Source organism: Cucurbita maxima, unplaced genomic scaffold, assembly GCF_002738345.1.
Source record: "Cucurbita maxima cultivar Rimu unplaced genomic scaffold, Cmax_1.0 Cma_Scf00025, whole genome shotgun sequence".
Lineage (NCBI taxonomy): Eukaryota > Viridiplantae > Streptophyta > Magnoliopsida > Cucurbitales > Cucurbitaceae > Cucurbita > Cucurbita maxima.
In genome coordinates, this window is record NW_019272041.1 from 1297341 (window position 1) to 1316116 (window position 18776).

General features: G+C 35.2%; 4 protein-coding genes across 7 annotated transcripts in view; 3 read left to right on the forward strand and 1 right to left on the reverse strand.

The window, feature by feature from the left end:
• LOC111498514 (adenine phosphoribosyltransferase 3-like) overlaps positions 1-2022 on the forward strand; it is a 4648-nt gene extending 2626 nt beyond the window's left edge. The window contains exons 3-6 of the mRNA XM_023149802.1: positions 101-193; positions 422-571; positions 1141-1199; positions 1576-2022. Coding sequence (XP_023005570.1) covers positions 101-193; positions 422-571; positions 1141-1199; positions 1576-1629 — 356 coding nt within the window. The 3' untranslated portion in view covers positions 1630-2022. The remainder of the gene's footprint in view (positions 1-100; positions 194-421; positions 572-1140; positions 1200-1575) is intronic.
• A 754-nt stretch (positions 2023-2776) lies between these two features.
• LOC111498394 (flavin-containing monooxygenase FMO GS-OX-like 3) lies at positions 2777-6864 on the forward strand. Its single transcript, XM_023149623.1, has 7 exons — positions 2777-3430; positions 3644-3714; positions 4484-4636; positions 4711-4793; positions 5379-5514; positions 5593-5766; positions 6453-6864. Exons 1-7 carry the CDS (start codon positions 2824-2826, stop codon positions 6645-6647), a joined length of 1419 nt encoding a protein of 472 aa, XP_023005391.1. The 5' UTR covers positions 2777-2823; the 3' UTR covers positions 6648-6864.
• Positions 6865-7830: 966 nt separating this feature from the next.
• Positions 7831-9521, reverse strand: LOC111498402 (probable xyloglucan galactosyltransferase GT19). The gene has a single exon (XM_023149635.1). It carries the CDS (start codon positions 9331-9333, stop codon positions 7963-7965), a length of 1371 nt encoding a protein of 456 aa, XP_023005403.1. The 5' UTR covers positions 9334-9521; the 3' UTR covers positions 7831-7962.
• Positions 9522-12443: 2922 nt separating this feature from the next.
• LOC111498409 (probable trehalose-phosphate phosphatase F) lies at positions 12444-18730 on the forward strand. 4 transcript variants are annotated; one of them, XM_023149647.1, is made up of 15 exons: positions 12444-12590; positions 12722-12817; positions 16085-16194; positions 16288-16379; positions 16466-16769; positions 16853-16993; positions 17075-17146; positions 17242-17367; positions 17578-17634; positions 17726-17827; positions 17915-17992; positions 18092-18161; positions 18253-18323; positions 18404-18496; positions 18636-18730. In XM_023149647.1, exons 3-15 carry the CDS (start codon positions 16168-16170, stop codon positions 18714-18716), a joined length of 1314 nt encoding a protein of 437 aa, XP_023005415.1. In that variant the 5' UTR covers positions 12444-12590; positions 12722-12817; positions 16085-16167; the 3' UTR covers positions 18717-18730. The 4 variants fall into 4 exon arrangements, with proteins under 4 accessions (XP_023005415.1, XP_023005414.1, XP_023005416.1 ...); XM_023149646.1 differs by having other exon boundaries at positions 12746-12817; XM_023149648.1 differs by having other exon boundaries at positions 12448-12590; positions 12746-12817; positions 16288-16769.
• Positions 18731-18776: the final 46 nt, after the last annotated feature.

Sequence of the window (18776 nt, forward strand, 5' to 3'; positions counted from 1 at the left end):
TTTTTTTTTTTTTTTTTTTTTTTTTTCTTAAATAGTGTACTCAGTCAAGCTTTCCTTTCACATCGATGGTGATGGGAATCTGTTTGATTTACATTTGCAGGAATTGAAGCGCGTGGGTTTATTTTTGGTCCTCCAATTGCGTTGGCTATCGGAGCAAAGTTTGTGCCCCTGAGAAAACCAAAGAAATTGCCTGGTATTGCCTTCAGTTCTTTAAAATTAATGTTAAAAAACACATCACAAGAAACAACAACATTACTAAACAATATTGTGTGATCAGTTGAGCTGCATGTCGTCTAAATCTCAGACACTCCATTTCCAAAAAGCAAAAAGAAAGATTACAACCCAAGTGGAAGATCACATTGGTTTCCTTTCTGACTTGGTAGAGGCAGATCATGTGAAATAATGTAAGATATATTTGCAGGTGGAGTTATGTCCGAAGCGTACATCTTGGAATATGGAAGGGATTGCCTAGAAATGCATGTTGGTGCTGTCGAGGCCAACGAACGTGCCTTGGTTGTCGATGACTTGGTTGCCACTGGTGGCACTCTCTGTGCAGCCATCAATTTACTTGGTATTTTTCTCCAACCCCTTCACTTTGTTCGCCTACTTTGTCTTTTTAAATCATGTTCTTGCCTTAAAATTATGGATCCCATTTCTAGCATGATCTGTTTTTCTTGATAGATGTCAATTCGTGCAACAATTATTAGAGACATGCAACAAATGGAGCCAAATCCATTTGGAACATTGCACACTGTAATAAAAGTTTGAAAGTTAGAGGTAGTGGGCCATTGGGCCATATGTTAGGAATAATGACTCTCCACAATAATATAAAATTATCCACTTTGAACGTAAGCTCTTATGAGTTTGATTTGGACTTCCTAAAAGGAATGAAGATGTATTCCTTACTTATAAACTCTATTATCATTTTTTAAATTAGATCATCTAACATGGAACTCTCTACCAACAATTCTCTAACACTATAGTTTAAGGAGTTCCATAGAAATTAATATTTAGTGTTTTGTTTTTAGACTGCATTACATTGTCCTTTAAAATCAAAATTAGTTAGTGAATTTCCGTTTAGATAATTGATTGACTAAGAAATAAGAAAAAGAAGCTGATAACCAATATTTTGGTTCGTAGAACGAGCTGGAGCAGAAGTGGTTGAATGTGCATGCGTGATTGAAATACCAGAATTAAAGGTAAGAATATTCTTCTACAATCGCCAATAAAATTGGTTTCATTCACATTAAAAAAAATTCATATATTGCCATGTTGTTTACATTTGGAGTGAACTTTTGCAAAGTTATTTTGAATTTTTTGTATCAAAAAATTATATAATTTTTTCCATCTTGCACTCACCTAAATTCAATCTGACTATGTTTTGTGTATTATGCCGGTAATGAAATTCAAATAATCATATCCCTATTTTAAATTTCCATATAAATATATGTTTATAAATATATTTTGTTACTATATATGTTTTTTTTTTTTTTTTTTAAAGAAAAAAGAAGCATGAAAGATAAGAACCTGGAAACCCTAAGAGTAAAAAGGGACATTGAACGAACTTTTTTGCAGGGTCGAGAGAGACTAAAAGGGAAACCACTGTACACTTTAGTGGAGTACCGATGAATGCAGCGGCGTCAGATGGTTGAATCGCCGCCGGTGACGACCCAAAAACAAGATGTGCCGCCGTCGTCAGAGTGCAGCTACTTCTTGCCGGAATCATTTTGATCTCTCATATCTCAATGTCTGTTTCTGTTCTTAGTTCTTGTTCGTGTTCCTGCCCTTTCTTTTGTTCTATTTAATCAATGAATCTTATGCTTTGAAACTTGTGAGTTTTTCAGGGAAAGAAGCCCTTATATGAAAGAAGCCCTTATGATTTCTTTCCACCCTCATCTTTCTCCAATTTACTTGGACCCTTTTTTTTGTTCGCTTTGCAGAGAGTTCAATTTTGAATTGTGTATGAGAAAGTAGAACGTTTATTTTATTTGTATGTGATTGTTATGTAAGCATTTTCGAGTCTTTATCAAGAAGTATATGTCAATTATTATTTTTGTGATTTTATTAAAGATGTATTTATCAAATGCTCAAAAAAAAAAAATGTGAAAGAATTCAATTTGTATTTGGGTAACATATTCAATTTTTACATCATAATTATCAAATATTTAATATTATATTTATATATATTTTGTTCAAATAACATATAAATTACTAATAATAACAACATATAAATTACCACAATTTATATATATATTTTAAGTTAATTGAACTAAAAAATAATAAGATGGGAGGTTAATGACAAATTTAATTTTAAACCCTTGTCAAGTTTAATCATTTTAATTTTTAAATTTATTTTTATTAGATTCTTAAATATTTTAAATTTTAAAAAGTGACGAAATATTTATTAAATACAAAGTAAAAAATTTAAAGACGTGAAATATAAAAGTAAATGTTACTATAAAACATTTAGATCAAGTATGAAATAATAATATTCTACCACGTTTTAACTGAAGAATAATTTAAAAATATTTATGAGTTTTTTTTTTTTTTTTTTTTTTTTGGTAAAAACATTACAACTTTTGATGGATTTCCAAATGTAACATAANTATAATAGTATTATATGATGACAACTATTTGGGGGTGGCATGTTTGATCCGTTCTTGAAGTTGGTGTTTGATTTGAATTGTAATACTACACACTCCATGTGAACACTGGTAGTGGATATCCCTCTAAATCTTGTCCACTCATCATACTTTTAAAATAATCATAATTCAACTAATCATCAACCAATCCATATTCTTCTCCAATTGCAAAATTTCCCACATGTTGGCTCGACTCAATTTCTCCCCCCACCCTCCACCTCAACCATCCGCGATGCAACACTCCTCCAATTCCCAATCCCAGCCTCTAACGTCCCGCCGCGTCGCAGTCATAGGGGCCGGCGCCGGTGGCCTCGTCAGCGCCCGCGAGCTCGGCCGCGAGGGTCACAGTGTCGTCGTATTCGAACGGAGCAGTCAAATCGGAGGAACCTGGGTTTACTTGCCGGAAATTGAATCGGACCCACTTGGAGTTGACCCAAATCGAACCCGAATCCATAGCAGCCTCTACAAATCTCTACGCACAAATCTGCCCAGAGAACTCATGGGGGTTCGCGATTACCCGTTTGTGCCCCGAGAAGGGGAAGGTCGGGACCCGAGGCGATTTCCGAGTCATCCAGAGGTTTTGAAGTATTTGGAAGATTTCGCGAATGAATTTGGGATTTGTAAATTGGTGAGGTTTGGAACTGAGGTGGTTTCTGCTGGGTTGGTGGAGGTTGGGAAATGGAGGGTTCGATTTAGATGTGAAAGTGGGGATGTTGATGATGAGATTTTTGATGCTGTGGTTGTTTGTGTTGGGAATTATTCACAGCCTCGAGTGGCTGAGATTCCTGGTAATATAAAATGTTCTTCACTTCAATCCATATGTTTACTGCTATCTTGCTCATTTTGTGTTTAGTTTCTTTATGGTGTCTTGTGTGTGTGTGTGTGTATAGGAACAGTTCATGTAATGACAAGCTTGTGACAGGAGTTTTTTTCTTTTTGTCTCTCCAGGAACAAGGGATTGAATTGTGCATTCTCTTATAATGATGTAACATTCTTTTCAGGGATTGATGAATGGCCTGGGGAGCAAATTCATAGTCACAATTATCGTGATCCCGAACCATTTCGGGGTAAGGTATATTCAGATTGCTACATGTTCTATCGATGCTAACAACCCAAGCCCACTGTTAGTAGATATTGTATATTTTGACGCGTTACGTATTGCTGTCAACCTCACGGTTTTAAAATGCGTCTGCTAGGGAAGGTTTCCACACCCTTATAAAGAATGCTCCATTCTCCTCCCCAACCGAGGTGGGATCTCACAGTTCACCCCCCTTCAGGGTCCAGCGTCCTAGCTGACACTCATTCTCTTCTCCAATCAACGTGGGACCCCCCAATCCACCCCTCTTCAGGGCCTAGTGTCCTTGCTGATGTCACCGCCCGATGTCTAGCTTTGTACCATTTGTAATAACTCAAGTTCACCGCTAGAAGATATTGTCCTCTTTGAGTTTTCCCTTTCGAGCTTCCTCTCAAGATTTTTAAAACGCATATGCTATGGAGAGGTTTCCACACCCCTATAAAGAAAGTTTCACGGTCCTAAATGCATGGTCTCCTAGAAGTATCCCATTCTAGGTCTAAGGGAAGCCTAAAAAAGGAAAACCCAAAAAAGACAATATCTACTATCGGTGGGCTTGAGCTATTACACTGATTATGGTTCAACTGTACACATTTTCATGTTTTTTATTTTGAGAAGTTATTCCATTAGTGCGAAAAAACGACCACGATTGGTTCGGACCATGGAAGAACAGATGATTTGTAACTCATGTCCTTGAAATCTTTGTATGTGTATAATCTTTTGATGTCAATGTAATCTGAATATGTATTATTTCTTTTTATTGGGACAGGTTGTTATCTTGATAGGTTTCTCTTCAAGTGGCACGGACATATCTCAGGAGCTCCTTGTGGTTGCCAAAGAAATTCATATTGCTTGCAGATCAGCTAAAACAGGGTTTTTGCTTGCAGAATCAGTTATTAGTAAAGTGTCATTCCACCCAATGGTATAATTGAGCGTTGAAGGGGTTTGTTTCTTAATGAGGTCTTTAAGCCCCTAATATTTACTTCGAACATGCAGATCAAAAGTGTTCGTAAAGACGGGACAGTGGTTTTCGAAGACGGGTGCGTCGTCTCGGCTGATGTTATTCTGCACTGCACTGGGTATGCTCTTGTAGATTGTTTTGAGCTTGTGATGTAGGTGGAAACGGATAAGAAACACAGTACATATCAAAACAATGATAGACATTAGACAACATCTAGATTAATGTCAAGCTTAAGCTTTTAATGTAACCGCCCAAGCGCACCGCTAGTAGATATTGTCCTCTTTAGGCTTTTTCTTTTGGAATTTCCCTTAAGGTTTTTAAAACGTGTCGGTTAGAGAGAGGTTTCCACAACCTTAATAAGAATGTTTCATTCTCCTCCCCAACCGAGGTGGGATCTCACATCTAATCACTAAAAAACTGTTAAACGCGTCTATGTAGGATTCCTTTTGGATAAGTTTCGAAACTAAGTTCGTGCAAATGTCTAATAAATGAGAGTTTCGATAATTAAACCACTTCTCTCGAAAGGGGGAAGGAAAGTTGTCATAATGTTAACTTAGGAGGCTGAAAAACTGGAACCTGACTGAAATATTGGTTTAGGCACTGATCTTTACCTCTGAGTTTATATTGAAAATCTGAAAAATAGTTGAACTAGCATTAGAACTGCAGGAAGTTAACAGCATTTCTATACATTTTCTTGTTCAAGGTACAAGTATCATTTCCCTTTTCTTGAAACAAATGGCATTGTTACTGTGGACGACAACCGTGTCGGGCCTCTATACAAGCATGTCTTCCCACCAGCCTTGGCTCCGGGACTTTCGTTTGTCGGGTTACCATTTAAGGCAAGTATCAATTGCAGTCAGAAGTTTGAAGTTGGTTGATGTTCAGAATAAACCATTGTGTTTTAATTCATACCGCAGGTTGTTCCTTTGCCCATGTTTGAGCTTCAAAGCAATTGGGTTGCTGGTGTTTTATCAAAAAGGATTGCACTTCCATCGAAAGAGGAGATGTTGGCAGATGTTAAGGCTTTTTATGCAGATCTTGAAGCTAATGGCAAGCCTAAGCATCGGACCCATGAGATGAGTGATTGTATGGTATGTTTTATGCATTATTAGTCACAAGCCTAGACGATTGTTTTTGCGAAGCTCTCATCAGCATTGACATCACAAACATGCTCTTGAAAACTCGAAACTTGTTAATTAGCAATGCTAGTATCCTAGGTTCGAACTTTAAAGTTGCCACCTATCGAGTTTCCAAGTATTATAGAGTTAGATGGTTGTCGTGTGAGATTAGCTAAGATCAACCAAGTGTTCGGAGCAGGCTAGCTTCTTTGCAGCTTTTGGGGTATTTGACCTGAGGTGAGGAGGCTTAGATAATAATTATGAACTTGGTTTTGTTCGTTTAAATTGGAATCCATTTTTGTAGTTAGTTTTGGATACTCGTTTCTTTTGGACATTTGGACATGTTCTTTTGTTTGCCCTTGTATTCTTTGGTTACCTAACGAGACCTTAATAATTTAAAACCATTATAGTCGTCCCGATAGCCTTTTGGGGATGGTGGAGCCTCCCTAAAGATCCCGAGGTTAGGCCATGAAACCTAAAACAAGGAAACGAGTATCCAAAGTGGAAGAGTTCTTTGGATTCAATCAAGTAGAAATGGTTTTGGGGCAAACAGGTGACCCATGTGATGAAAACTACAATTTGTGATGATGCATAATTTGTTTGTAGTAAGAGAGAAAGTTTTGGTAATATTTTGTTGGGATGTTATAATGCACACACAGGTTGAGTACTTTAACTGGCTTGCTGCAACATGTGGTTGTCCTGCCTATGAAGAATGGAGAAAGGGAATGTACGATTACACTCACGTTAACAAAAGGGCTAATCTCGGGTCGTACCGTGATGATTGGCATGACGACGAGTTAATTCGTCAAGCTTACGAGGAGTTTAGGAAGTATACTACAAATGGAAGAAGTTAAGACCAAGCACATTTGAATCAATCTTCTTCTACACGAGTATGGTTACACATTTAAGTGCTATCAATCCAACTGTTGGGTCTTAAAAATGATATCAGCTTATGGCACATCATTGAATCATATATTTTTGTTCTTCTTGTGTAATAAATGTCTTATATGATACCTAATTTCTTATTTGATATGTAATAAATGTTGTTTATGAAATGTCGATCATTTTTTATTTTGTGGTCCAATCGTTTGTTCAGAGGATTCATGTATAATATTGATTGCAACTTTATTGTCTTATAATAGTTTAATAGTCCGATCAACTTCTAGTTTTAACTCCTTTAGAACCGGACTTACTATATTCATGGCTTTATACTCGATTTTATTGTATGACACTAAGGTAAGAAGTATATATTACAAGTACAAATAGACGCTAGTGTGTCTAAACTCATAAGTGATATATACTGCAATGATGCTTAGCTAATACACATTTCACACCGAAAAAATGAAGGCTTTTTATTTCGAAACAAATATTTTGATCATTGTCCATGTCGAAAGTATTTAAATGAGTGTCTCCAACTTTTTCTTCTGAAGTATCTATTGACTTTATTTTTTTCAAGGCTATACCATTATGGTTAGATAATACTTTACATTCAGAACAAGGAGTTAAAATGTTCGGTTTCAATATAACCTAATCAAACCGTTCATAGTAGAAACTATCAAGAAACATTTCTTCTGAATGTAAAGTACTATCTAACCAAAATGGTATAGCCCTCCATAAAATAAAGATATGAACAACCGTATATCTTTATGTCTTCTTCCCAAATTAGAAAAACTGTGGCACAAATTTCATTCCAGCTTCTTTCTCATAGTTTATGTACGAGATCCCACATCGGTTGGAGAAGACATTTATAATCCTGAGGAGAAATCCAAAAGATAGTCCAAAAAGGACAATACCTGCTAACGGTGCGTAGGCTTGAATTGTTACAAATTGTGAGATCCTATATCAGTTGAAGAGGGGAATGAAGCATTCTTTCTAAAGGTTTGGAAACCTATCTAACCAAGGCACTTTAAAATCTTGAGAGGAAGTCCGAAAGAAAAAATCCAAAAATAACAATATCTACCAACACCGACAGTGAACGTCACTTGGGCTGTTACACTATGTTTCTTACCTACCGTCATTCATTTCCATCACAGGTCGGCTCAAAATTCTCTTATTCACCAAGCATGCATGCAAGGCAAAAAATTAATAGATAATTACATAAATTAAGCCAAAAAAAAGACGTGAAGACAACTCAATAGCAACAAATAACATTAAACCAACATCTATCTGTTACTCTAAATTCAATTCTTGCACTCTCATACCAATCTTCTGCAGTGTTCCTTCAATGGCTATATCAACTGCATCTTTCTTTGTTCTTAAACCCAATGAACTTCCATGCTTTCTATACATCACTTTAGGAATCAACTCGATCACCTTCTCCCTCATCCTTCTGATCCTCGCTCTAGGAATCCCCATCAACACATCCAAAATCTTCACCCCTTTGAACACCACATCTTCTTTGGGTATTGTCACTGTGGATTCCGCAAACTCTTTGTCTGGTAAGTGCCATTTGTATTGGGATTTCCCTGAGAGATCCTCGAAGAACACCGGTATGCACCCAGCAAGGATCCCGTCGAAAGTCGACCTCCGTGTCGGGGTATCCCCCGGTGGCTGCAAGCAGAAGGTTGCCTGCAACATTGGCCTTAAGTACCTAACAGGGTCATGCTCACATATTCCATTAGAGCAATCCACAACTTCACACAAGTTCGAATATGGACTACCATCCCTATTGCGGCCATTGCCAGAGTTGCTAATGTAGTCGCCATCGGTGCTGTTTTTGCATTCGTCCCGGATGCTCCGACGGATATTAGGAGTTGTCGAGATGCCGCCCCCACCAGCAAACAGCATCAAAGTAGAGCGTTTAGATCTCTTAACTCTCTGCAACCAAGACTCCAAGAATGCGATATTGGGCGGGTGGAATGAAGTGGGATAAGGAATTGCTTGCTCCTGCCACGGCCAAGCTCTGCCCTCGAGTGTTAACGCAGTGACATTAAAAAACTCAGGCAATTCCAAGAACGAAGTGCCCCAAATCGGGGGATCGTTCTCCAATGGCTGAGAGAAATCCCAGGCCGGCCTCGCCATGACCAAGAAATGGTCATGGCCTCCACGGCGGTTCCAAATTTCCGGCTGGTTATGATGAAGGAAGTCGAAAAGTTCGAGACCGTGCTCAGCACTGGAGTTAACTTCAGGGCCGTAGAGGTACTTCAGGGCATCAATGGAGGCATAATAGGGAAGATAAATAGCATTAGCAGAATCGGGATCGGAGGTTAAACAAGGATATTCAAGCATTCGGCGATGGAAAATCAATTCAAGCATTGAAGGATCTGTCCTATACCAACTATGAGATCGATTGTGAGTCTTCTGACCGAGGCCGTGATTTGCCAAATAAGGGCAAAATTCATCGAAAATAGGGTATTCAGAACAATTGGAAAGGAGATCGAGATTGAATCGAGAAGGGAGGTTTCTGATGTGAATCCAACGACCATTACAGTCTTTTGGAACAATTTCACCACGCGAAATCTGCTGGGCGAATCTCAATTCGATGAAAATGGTAAACAGAAAGAAAAAGAAGAACAAATTGGGATTTGATTTGCAGGCCATGATTATATTATCAAAAGAATTTATGGATTAAAATGAGTGTATTAGCCTCTGTATGATGTATTCGAATACAAAGAGATGGTTTACCTCGGAATTTTGCTGAGAGGGTAGGGATGAAGCCGATCCGCCATTGTCGGTGGTGAATCTCTCTCTCTGTTTCACCCAATCAGCCGGACTGCCTTCTCTCTCGTTTTTCTTTCTCCCAGCCGATTTTGTGCCAATGGTAACATTATATTACATTTTTATTTATATTTTTTAAATCAAAATTGTATTGTAAAATGATTATTATCCATTAAAAAATTTATTTGAATGATCTAATTTTCTTACAAAAATATATAATATATATATATAGAGAGAGAGAAATAAGGTTGGGGATGTTTAAGTGAGCTAATCTCATATTTTCACTCATTTATTTAAATTTTTATTTTTTAATAAAAGTAAAAATATTAAATCATAATATAATGACAAACATTTTTTTTAATAAATAATATATTCCTACACATTTATGTTTTTGCGTTATTTTAGTCCTCGTCGAGTCAATCTTACAAGTTAGACTAATTGGAAAATAGGGTTATTATCCAACTCAATCTAACACTACTGATAATGTTTCCTTAATTTACCAGACCTAAATAGTGTGAAAGTTATCTTATTTATAATCAAATAAATTACAAGAATATAGAAAGAGTAATAAATGGAAAGATACCTAGAATAATAAAACAAACTATGATATATATGATAAATTATAATTTATTACTAAATATTTTTAACGCATAATAGCTATTATACTGTGTAACACCGTTTATTATTCTTTAAATATTGGACTATTTTATAGCCAAAGGTCACATCTTGAATACTCACATGAAGGGGCAAGTGGCCTCAAATGATCGGGGGAGATTGTCTCATACATTAATTGAAAAATATTTTCCTCCAAACAAAAAATTAGAGAACAATATGTAATATATTAAAAATGTCGCCTAGTTGTCATGTCATTATGACTATGATTTAAAGTAAAAATTATTTTAAATTGTTTGAATTAAAATATTTTAATAAATTTAATACTATTTGATAATGAAAATTAAATTAAATCTTCGACATCATTTCTAAAAATTTTAATTTTAATACTGCAACTAAAGATGTCAGTTTTACGTGCAAGGTATGGATCCACTTGAATTGAGAGGAGATTTCCCATTTAAACGGAGAATGAGGGAGAGAGTTGGAAACATGCTTTCTCCGGTAGATAAATGGGACTGAGAACGGGATTATATTCCCTTTACCCTTTCCGCCCCTATAGTATAAATATATTTTCAACAATTAATTAGCTAATTTTGAAACTAAAGACTAAGCGGTAGGTTTTTTTTTTTTTTTTTTTTTTAATGGTTAAATACTAGGTTGTAATATTAATTTTTTAAAAATTAACGTTCATATATGTATATATATTCTTAAGAAATATATTAATTTAATCATTCTTTTTAAAATAATACACAGGTACAAATTATTCGCTAGGAATCTTTTCTTCCATCCCCACAAAAATAAATGAAGAATTTCACAGTGATATAAAATGAAAATATATTTACATAACCTCTTTACTCGATTCCTCCATTAAGCTAATGAAATTTTTTGCTTCTCTCTATTTTCTGTTTAAATAGGGATTCTTTGTCCTATTTAAACTCGATTCTTCGTAAGTTCATAAACATCTCTATAAAATTGGCTTTTTGAAGTACATCGTTTTCAAACATATTCTTTATTATAGAAGTGGACATGTAATCTTTGCTTGTTTACATTTGAAAATTCACTTCGATGACGAACAAAAGTCAAATGATATAACTGGCATCCTTATAACGGATTATTACTTGTTCCTACAAAAGCTTAGATTTTAATTATACTAAAAAAAAAAAATATATTAAATTGCATTTTATTTTATACGATTCCTCATTTTTATATACATAATTAAAAATATAAAGAAATTTAAAATGAACAAACATCTATACAAAAGATTCTCTTGTTCGCACAAGTTAATTACTAGTAGATATTGTTTTATTTGAGTTTTACTTTCAAAGTCAACATAGCCTTTGACTAATTTGTAAGCAAGTTGGGAAAACTTCAATAATTGAAATGATGGTTTCTTTAATTATAAATTTTTGTAATCAAACTTAATACGTTACATATTTAAATCTTTATTAAATATTATGATATTTATATTTTAAAAATATCATATAATAAATAATCCTCTAACTTCTTAACCATATATGGACGACTAATAATTTGTTTAAATAAATTATGTTTTTTTTTGCTTTTATAGTAAGCTCATAATTATAATGGGTGACGGTTATTTTTATTATTATTTTAATAATATTTTAAAAGAAGCAGCCAATCTCTCAAAAAAAGAAAAACTAACCTTTTCTCTTTTTTCAAGGAAAAAAAAAAAAAAGAAAAACTCAGGTGCCAGCTGTCAAAGAAGCGAGTGGTGCGCCAATCCGTCCAAGGTTCTGTTGCTGGGCCCCACATGACACGTGGCCACGTCATGCATTCTCCTTCATAGGTGTCATCCACTCGGATTTTACGATAGTTTCTCCTACACGTGTAGGTTTTCTCTTACTTTTCTCCATCACTGGGCCCCACAGTATATTAAAAAAAAATAAAAATAGAACATTAACCCCTTATTTTAATTTTTTAAATATTAATGATTTAAAATAAATTAACTAATTAAAAAAATGGTAAAAAAATTGAAGTTTGTTTAACAATACTTAAAAACACCTTTGTTTTATTACAAATAAATACATAATTTCGAAACTAATTTTTGATTTATATTTTTTCAACATATATGTAAGAAAGAAATAATTGACATAAAAAGTAAAAAAAAAAAAAAAAAGTATTTTCTTTTTAGTATTTTAATAAATTTATTATTTAAAAAAAATGGTATAATTAATTTTGTTTGTGATGGTAGTTTTCTGTGTGCGGGGATAAAATCTTGGAAGCTGTATTTTGTTTCCCAACTCAACAACCAAAAAGGGAGGAGAGAGAGGGGGAGAGAGAGAGAGAGAGAGAGAGAGAGAGAGAGAGAGAGGGTTTTTGAGTTACCTTGTTCAACACGGAATCCGAACGCTATAAATACTCCTCAATTTCTTCCCTTTAATTCCTTTCATTTTTGCTCCTTCTGTTAACCTTTTTCCCCTCCACCCCCTCTCTCTCTCTTAACAAACTTCCTTCTCTTTCTGTTTGGCTCTAGATTTCATCGTCTCTATCATCGCGCTCCGCCCAAGGTTTTCCCTCTCCCTCCCTTTTCTTCCTTATATTTTCCTCTCGATTCTCAGATTTTCCTTCTTTTCATCCGATTTTCTCCTGTGTTGTTTCTTTATTCTTGTTTCTATTCTGTTTTTGATCTTCAATCCAGCGCCGTTTTTTGTTTGCCTTAAAGGGAAAAGGAACAAGGAACAAGGAAGAAGAAGAAGAAGAAGTATTGGTTACGTTTCTAATTTCTTCAAGTCAGGTACGCCGTCTCGTCTTCCGATTGCTTTTTTTTTTTAATTATATTGTTATTAATCAAATGCTGTCAGAAATTCTGTTGTAAGGAACCTTTTCGAGATTTTTCTCTTCCTTCGAGAACCATTTCCTTTTTCTCTCTGTTTCTCTCTCGCCATTTTCGATTTTCGATCATATTTTCTACTTTCATTAATCACGGTTTAATGATTTTGAAGTCGGATTATGGCACTGTGCGCGAGTTTCTGATTGTTACTTTATATAATGTTGTCTCTGGGTAACTCTGGGTAACTTTTTTATAAAGTGAATCAAGTCGCTTTTATTATTTCCTAAGTTTATAGCACATAGGATGCTTGTTAAAAAGATGGCTTCCTGAGCCGATTGATACGACAGCTCCTTTTTTTCTCCCCCACCCTTTTGCATTAAACGTCTGTGATAATTCACCGCAAATGTCTATTTTGTCGGTTGCTGGGAACTGTGAACACCGCTGTGGTTGAAAATTTCACGTGCTTTTGTTGATGTAACTAACTGGGAGAGAGAAGAACGCCTTCTTGTCTTGACTTTTTCATTACGAATCTCGCTTTGCAGTTGGTCAATAAATAATATTTACATCCTTTTCCTCTTGCCTCTTCTTAATTTTCTAATCGAACAATTTACTTTAATAATACTTCCCATCACTTTTTGTTTTACGTCTGCATATAAAAACCCTTTATTCAAATAATAGACACTAAGCTACTTTCTACATTTTTATTAGCATTATAAGCTTAATCCTTTTAAAATAAAAGGACGGGGGGAAGGGGTGGGGTGCTCAATCCTTCCTTACAGAGTATAAGTACAAGAAGAATTAAACGGTCACAAAGCATCAAGAGCCAAATATGGAGAGAAGAACACTTTTTGTAGATTCGAATGAGTTCTTTTTTTGGATTGATATTTTCACGGCCAACATTGGTATCCATAGCCTTTTTTTCTTCCCCGCTTTAATCAAAAGGTTAATGTTTTTTTAGTAGTGTCAATATTTCTGGGAGCACAAAGCTCTACTGAAATGGATTTGGGTAATTACTAGCTTGTGTGGGTCTCGTCTTTTAGCGGCAGGTCCTACTAGTTACAGAACTTGGCTTTTTTATACAACTATCTTCAGACATGACTTTGTGGTCCATAGGCAGGGCCTTGGTTTGCAAACATTTATTTTTTATTTCTTTTACATGTAGTAATTATGAACGAAAATTATCAACAAATTTTGATTTTGAAGCATGTGGGAGTGTATTTTTCATCATGGAAGGATGTCTATGGCTTCTTTCAGTCTACAGTATTAAGTTATGAACACTATTCCATTTCTATTAGTTCTTCAAAATTGAAAACGATCTATACATCTGATCTACTGGTGACCCAGAAAACTTGGGTGGGAGCTTCGGCCCTTTTTGTCCGTTTGCAATCATCGCTCCTCCCTCTCTCTCCAACACAAGCCGAATTTCCATGCTTTTTACTGTTCTCTATTACCATCCAAAGCTCATAGAGAGAGCCATGAATATGTCCCCTTTTTGTCTTTTTTAATTGGGTTATCAACAACATTTGATATTTTTCTCATAATGCAATTGGTTTCTATTTACCGAATTACTCTCATAGAACCTGTAATTTGAAAAACTCAACTTTTTTTTACTTCTTTTGCACCTCATCTGGTGATGTCGAGCAAAATATTCACCAATGGTTTGATTCTGGAGGTAAACAACCCCATATGCGTATATTACGCATGATCCCCTAGATATGGCTGCAATATTTCTTTGTCGTCCCAGAATAGTTTTCTTTATGTAGAAGTAATATTGTAATGGAAAATGCAAGATTCGTTGCACAAAAACGTGTATGGATAAGGCCTGAAGCATTCTTATACTCGGTTCAATGTGAAAGGACACTAATTCCAAAACGAGGTTGGCTGTCGAATGAATAAATATGTTTTACTAAGATGTTCACATCTACTCTAAAGATTTATATAAAAAACTTAAAAATATTAGATTTGTATATGTTCGACGTCACATCTTCCTAGTTTTTCAGTCATCCATCCTTCCTTTTTGTAATATATTTTTAGGTACCCCACTAGCTACCTGAAGCTTGTAGACAAAATGCCAGGTTTTAAAAGAGATTTTTTAATTTCAAATTTATTTGGTATTTTACATAGATGTGTGGATTAATAATCAATTATTTTGTGCAATTAGCCAATATAAAATTAGCTGCTTGATGAACATTTAGACAAGTTGTTGTGTTAGTTAAATCACACATCAACCCAAAAGTTTAAGTTGGCTGATGAGTTATGGTTAATTTAATTATATCAACACTACAATACTTCCCTCACTTGTGGGTTTAGAAGGTCCGACACAGTGGAAATGAATATTAATTAACTGGGGAGAAAACAACATTACATGGGAACTCAAAATCTCATTCTCTGTTAACATGTTAAGTCATCAACCAGTCCAAAAACTTCAATAGTAGGTTATAGTGAACTTAATTACATGAACCCTTAAACAGTGTTTTATTCTGACAGTGTTTTATTATGGTATCTGACGGTCATTCATGTCTCTTCTAAATATGGTATATTAAAGCCTGGGGACTTTTGTATTTTACAGTTCTATGTACGGAATCAACGTACTAGTCATTCATTGCTCGTGCATAACATTAGAACCCTTTAGGTGGAAGTAGCAATTGGTCTCTCTTGACCTCCCTTAAGAACTCGTAATTTAAATATAATTCCAATTAATGTCATTATTCTATTGCATAGTTTCTTCTCAGGAAAATTATTTGGCATACACCTTCCCCGTATCTTTCCACTATAAATTATGTTCACAGGCTGAGAACTATATAATATCTGAAATCAGAATAATATGCATGTGAGAACTGTTGCATAAAAAAGGTGTAAATATTTCAAGACCTGAACTTGTTACATGCCTAATATATAATTATTATGTCCATTTTGGGGAGATGAATCATCAGATTTTGACCATATTTGGTTCATTTGGAAAATTTTATTCCAAAAATTAGAGAGCTTATCCGGTTTATGGATAAGATATTTATTCCTTAAAATTACCTGTCAGGTCTAAGTATTGATACTGTTAGCTTTAAATTTTCATGTACTTTTTGTTGGTTTTCACGCTTCCTACTTCTAGTAGCTATAGTTGATTAGCTGCTGTCATTTTGGGGTAGACAATTCTTTATTACTTAGATCGTTTGAGCATTCACTTGTTGAGCTGTTATCGCTACCTACCTTTATGCACCTTTTCTTTCTGTGCAGCATAGAGGATTATCGCGTATTTGAAACACATTTTTCCTTCCTCAAAGGTCGGATAGCAAATAATGTTGGGCGAAATTTTATAAATGCTGTGCTGCTTTGACAATGAAAAGGTACCACTGTTTCACAATTTTCTTTCCCTGTTTGCATCGTGGATTTTCTTCATATAATAATCTAATTTTTTAATATATATATGTTACAAACAGTTTTCAGGAAGACTGCGCTTGATGGACTGCTCAGCAAACAGTAGCGACAAAAAAACATTGAAGCGTTGGTTTTTCATTGATAAAAGAGTTGGATAGATTATTTGAGCATTAATTTCGATTTGATCGAGCATCTCTCTCATCACTCCACTATATTACAAAATCTTTTTCTCATATTAAGTTGCTGTATGGACTTGACATCAAATCACGCTTCTCCTGTTCTCACTGAACCTGCACCAATGAATAAATCTAGACTAGGAATCCATTCTGCTATTTTACCTTATTCTCAACCGGCTGGTTCCTTTTCCCCAAGTAAATATATCACAATTCCAAGGAAAAAGTCTGGAAAGTTTGATGATGTATGGTCCAATGGTTGGTTGGATGCAATGAAGTCCTCTTCTCCTCCTCGGAAGAAGCTAATTAAGGATTTTGATGTTGAGTTCGCTTCAGACGATGATACTGATGTTGCTTACAGCTCCTGGATGGTAATGTTAGATGCTTATAAATTTATATACATCCTCGTCTGATTTTTCACTTCATATACTCATTTTTCTTTCTGGTTCTGCAGCTAAAATATCCTTCAGCACTTGACTCTCTCGAGCAAATTACCAGCTATGCAAAAAATAAGAAGATAGCTGTTTTTTTGGACTATGATGGGACCCTTTCTCCCATAGTAAATGATCCAGATTGTGCTGTTATGTCGAATGCTGTACGTCTAGAGTTAGAATGGCAACGTCCTTTTCCTTTGTTTTCTACATGTATCTTCTTTAACCATCTTAGGTTTTTCCAGATGCGTTCTGCTGTAAGAAATGTTGCCAAATATTTTCCAACTGCAGTTATTAGTGGAAGAAGGAGAGAAAAGGTAAGTGGAGAATCCTTTCGAAATTCTCTGTTTTCTGGCTTTTGTCAAGAACTTAATTTCTTTTGGAACTGAAGCTGTGTGTATTGTTTTTCTAGGTTTTTGACTTGGTAGGACTAACTGAACTCTATTATGCTGGTAGTCATGGGATGGACATCCTTGGCCCCGTGAGTCAAACAGTGCTGAATTCCCATCCCAACTGTATTAAATCTACTGACCAACAGGTGAGTGATGGAACCAGATCGATCCTTGAATTGTAATATTGTATCTTAGTATTTCTTCTTTTTTATTCTCAAAATGGCAGAAGATGATCCTTAAATTGTAATAATATATCTTAGTACCTTCTCTTTTTTCATCCTTAACATTCTTGTCACAAGTTAATGAATTGAGATTTCATTAATTTAAACTCTCATGATCTCTGTTTCAAAAAACAGGGTAAAGAGGTTAATCTGTTCCAGCCCGCAAGGGAATTCTTACCCATGATAGACGAGGTGCACATTTCTTTTTTCTTATTTACCTCATCAAGGCATAGTACAACGTTTCAAATTAATAATGTATTAGAAGTATCATTATTTCTTGTAGGTTTTTGGAACCCTCGTTGAGAAGACAAAAGATATTAAAGGCGCAAAAGTTGAACACCACAAGTTTTGTGCCGCTGTACATTACCGCAATGTAGATGAGAAAGTAGGATTCTTGGCTCTTCTATCAAGTCATAACATTTTTTTCTGTGTTAGATCATCTGAAACATTTCCTCCCTTTGTTATTCTTCAGAACTGGCCCACAATAGCACAATGTGTTCATGATGTACTAAAAGACCACCCACGTTTACAATTAACACATGGGCGGAAAGTATGTTTGTTTTTCTGTAAAACTTCCTTGTATGTGAATGCTTCCATTATTTCGAGTTTTTATAGCTGTGTTCTGACTACTGATTTGATACTGCAATAGGTTTTAGAGATCCGTCCAGTAATTGATTGGAACAAGGGAAAAGCAGTTGAATTTCTGCTTGAATCTCTCGGTAATTGTCATTTTTTTTTCTGTATTTCCTTTTTAGATAAACTAAAAGAGTTTTCTTGCGTATCCTCATCCAGAATCCAAAATGTTTACAGGATTAAACACACGTGAAGATGTGCTCCCTATATTTATTGGCGATGACAGCACTGATGAAGATGCTTTCAAGGTAAAAGTCTTCATATGCTAATGCTTGTTTTTATATTGCTTTCAAGTTCTAATATTGTTCACATTGTCTTTCTTGCACAGATGTTGCGGGAGAGAAATCAGGGGTACGGCATCTTGGTGTCTTCTGTGCCAAAAGAGACCTACGCATTCTACTCCCTCAGGGATCCCTCAGAGGTTAGTGGTTCGTTTATTTCCTCATCATTTCTTTGTACGTATAGATCGATCTGCAATGAGCTTGTAGGAAGGATTTTGGGAAGGAAAAATAAGGAAAAGTTGATAGTAAAGTAGAGTATGAATTGATGTGTGGGTGCAGGTAATGGAATTCCTGAGAGGATTGGTGAGAAGCCGTAAGAAGAAGGTGTGGGGCCATGAAGCCGGAAGAAATAATTGTTGATTAGGTGAAAAAAAAAAAAAAAGAAGAAGAAGAAGAAGAAGAAGAATAGCAGTAGTTTAG

What these genes read in the sequence shown, in the direction of transcription:
- LOC111498394 (XM_023149623.1), top strand. Translation starts at nt 2,824, where the DNA reads ATGTTGGCTCGACTCAATTTCTCCCCCCACCCTCCACCTCAACCATCC. An exon ending in AAGTGTCATTCCACCCAATG is followed by an intron (nt 4,637 to 4,710) that starts GTATAATTGAGC and finishes TCGAACATGCAG; the next exon opens with ATCAAAAGTGTTCGTAAAGA. An exon ending in ATGAGATGAGTGATTGTATG is followed by an intron (nt 5,767 to 6,452) that starts GTATGTTTTATG and finishes ATGCACACACAG; the next exon opens with GTTGAGTACTTTAACTGGCT.
- LOC111498402 (XM_023149635.1), bottom strand. Translation starts at nt 9,333, where the DNA reads ATGGCCTGCAAATCAAATCCCAATTTGTTCTTCTTTTTCTTTCTGTTT.
- LOC111498409 (XM_023149647.1), top strand. Translation starts at nt 16,168, where the DNA reads ATGCTGTGCTGCTTTGACAATGAAAAG. An exon ending in GCTGCTTTGACAATGAAAAG is followed by an intron (nt 16,195 to 16,287) that starts GTACCACTGTTT and finishes TGTTACAAACAG; the next exon opens with TTTTCAGGAAGACTGCGCTT. An exon ending in GTGGAAGAAGGAGAGAAAAG is followed by an intron (nt 17,147 to 17,241) that starts GTAAGTGGAGAA and finishes TTGTTTTTCTAG; the next exon opens with GTTTTTGACTTGGTAGGACT.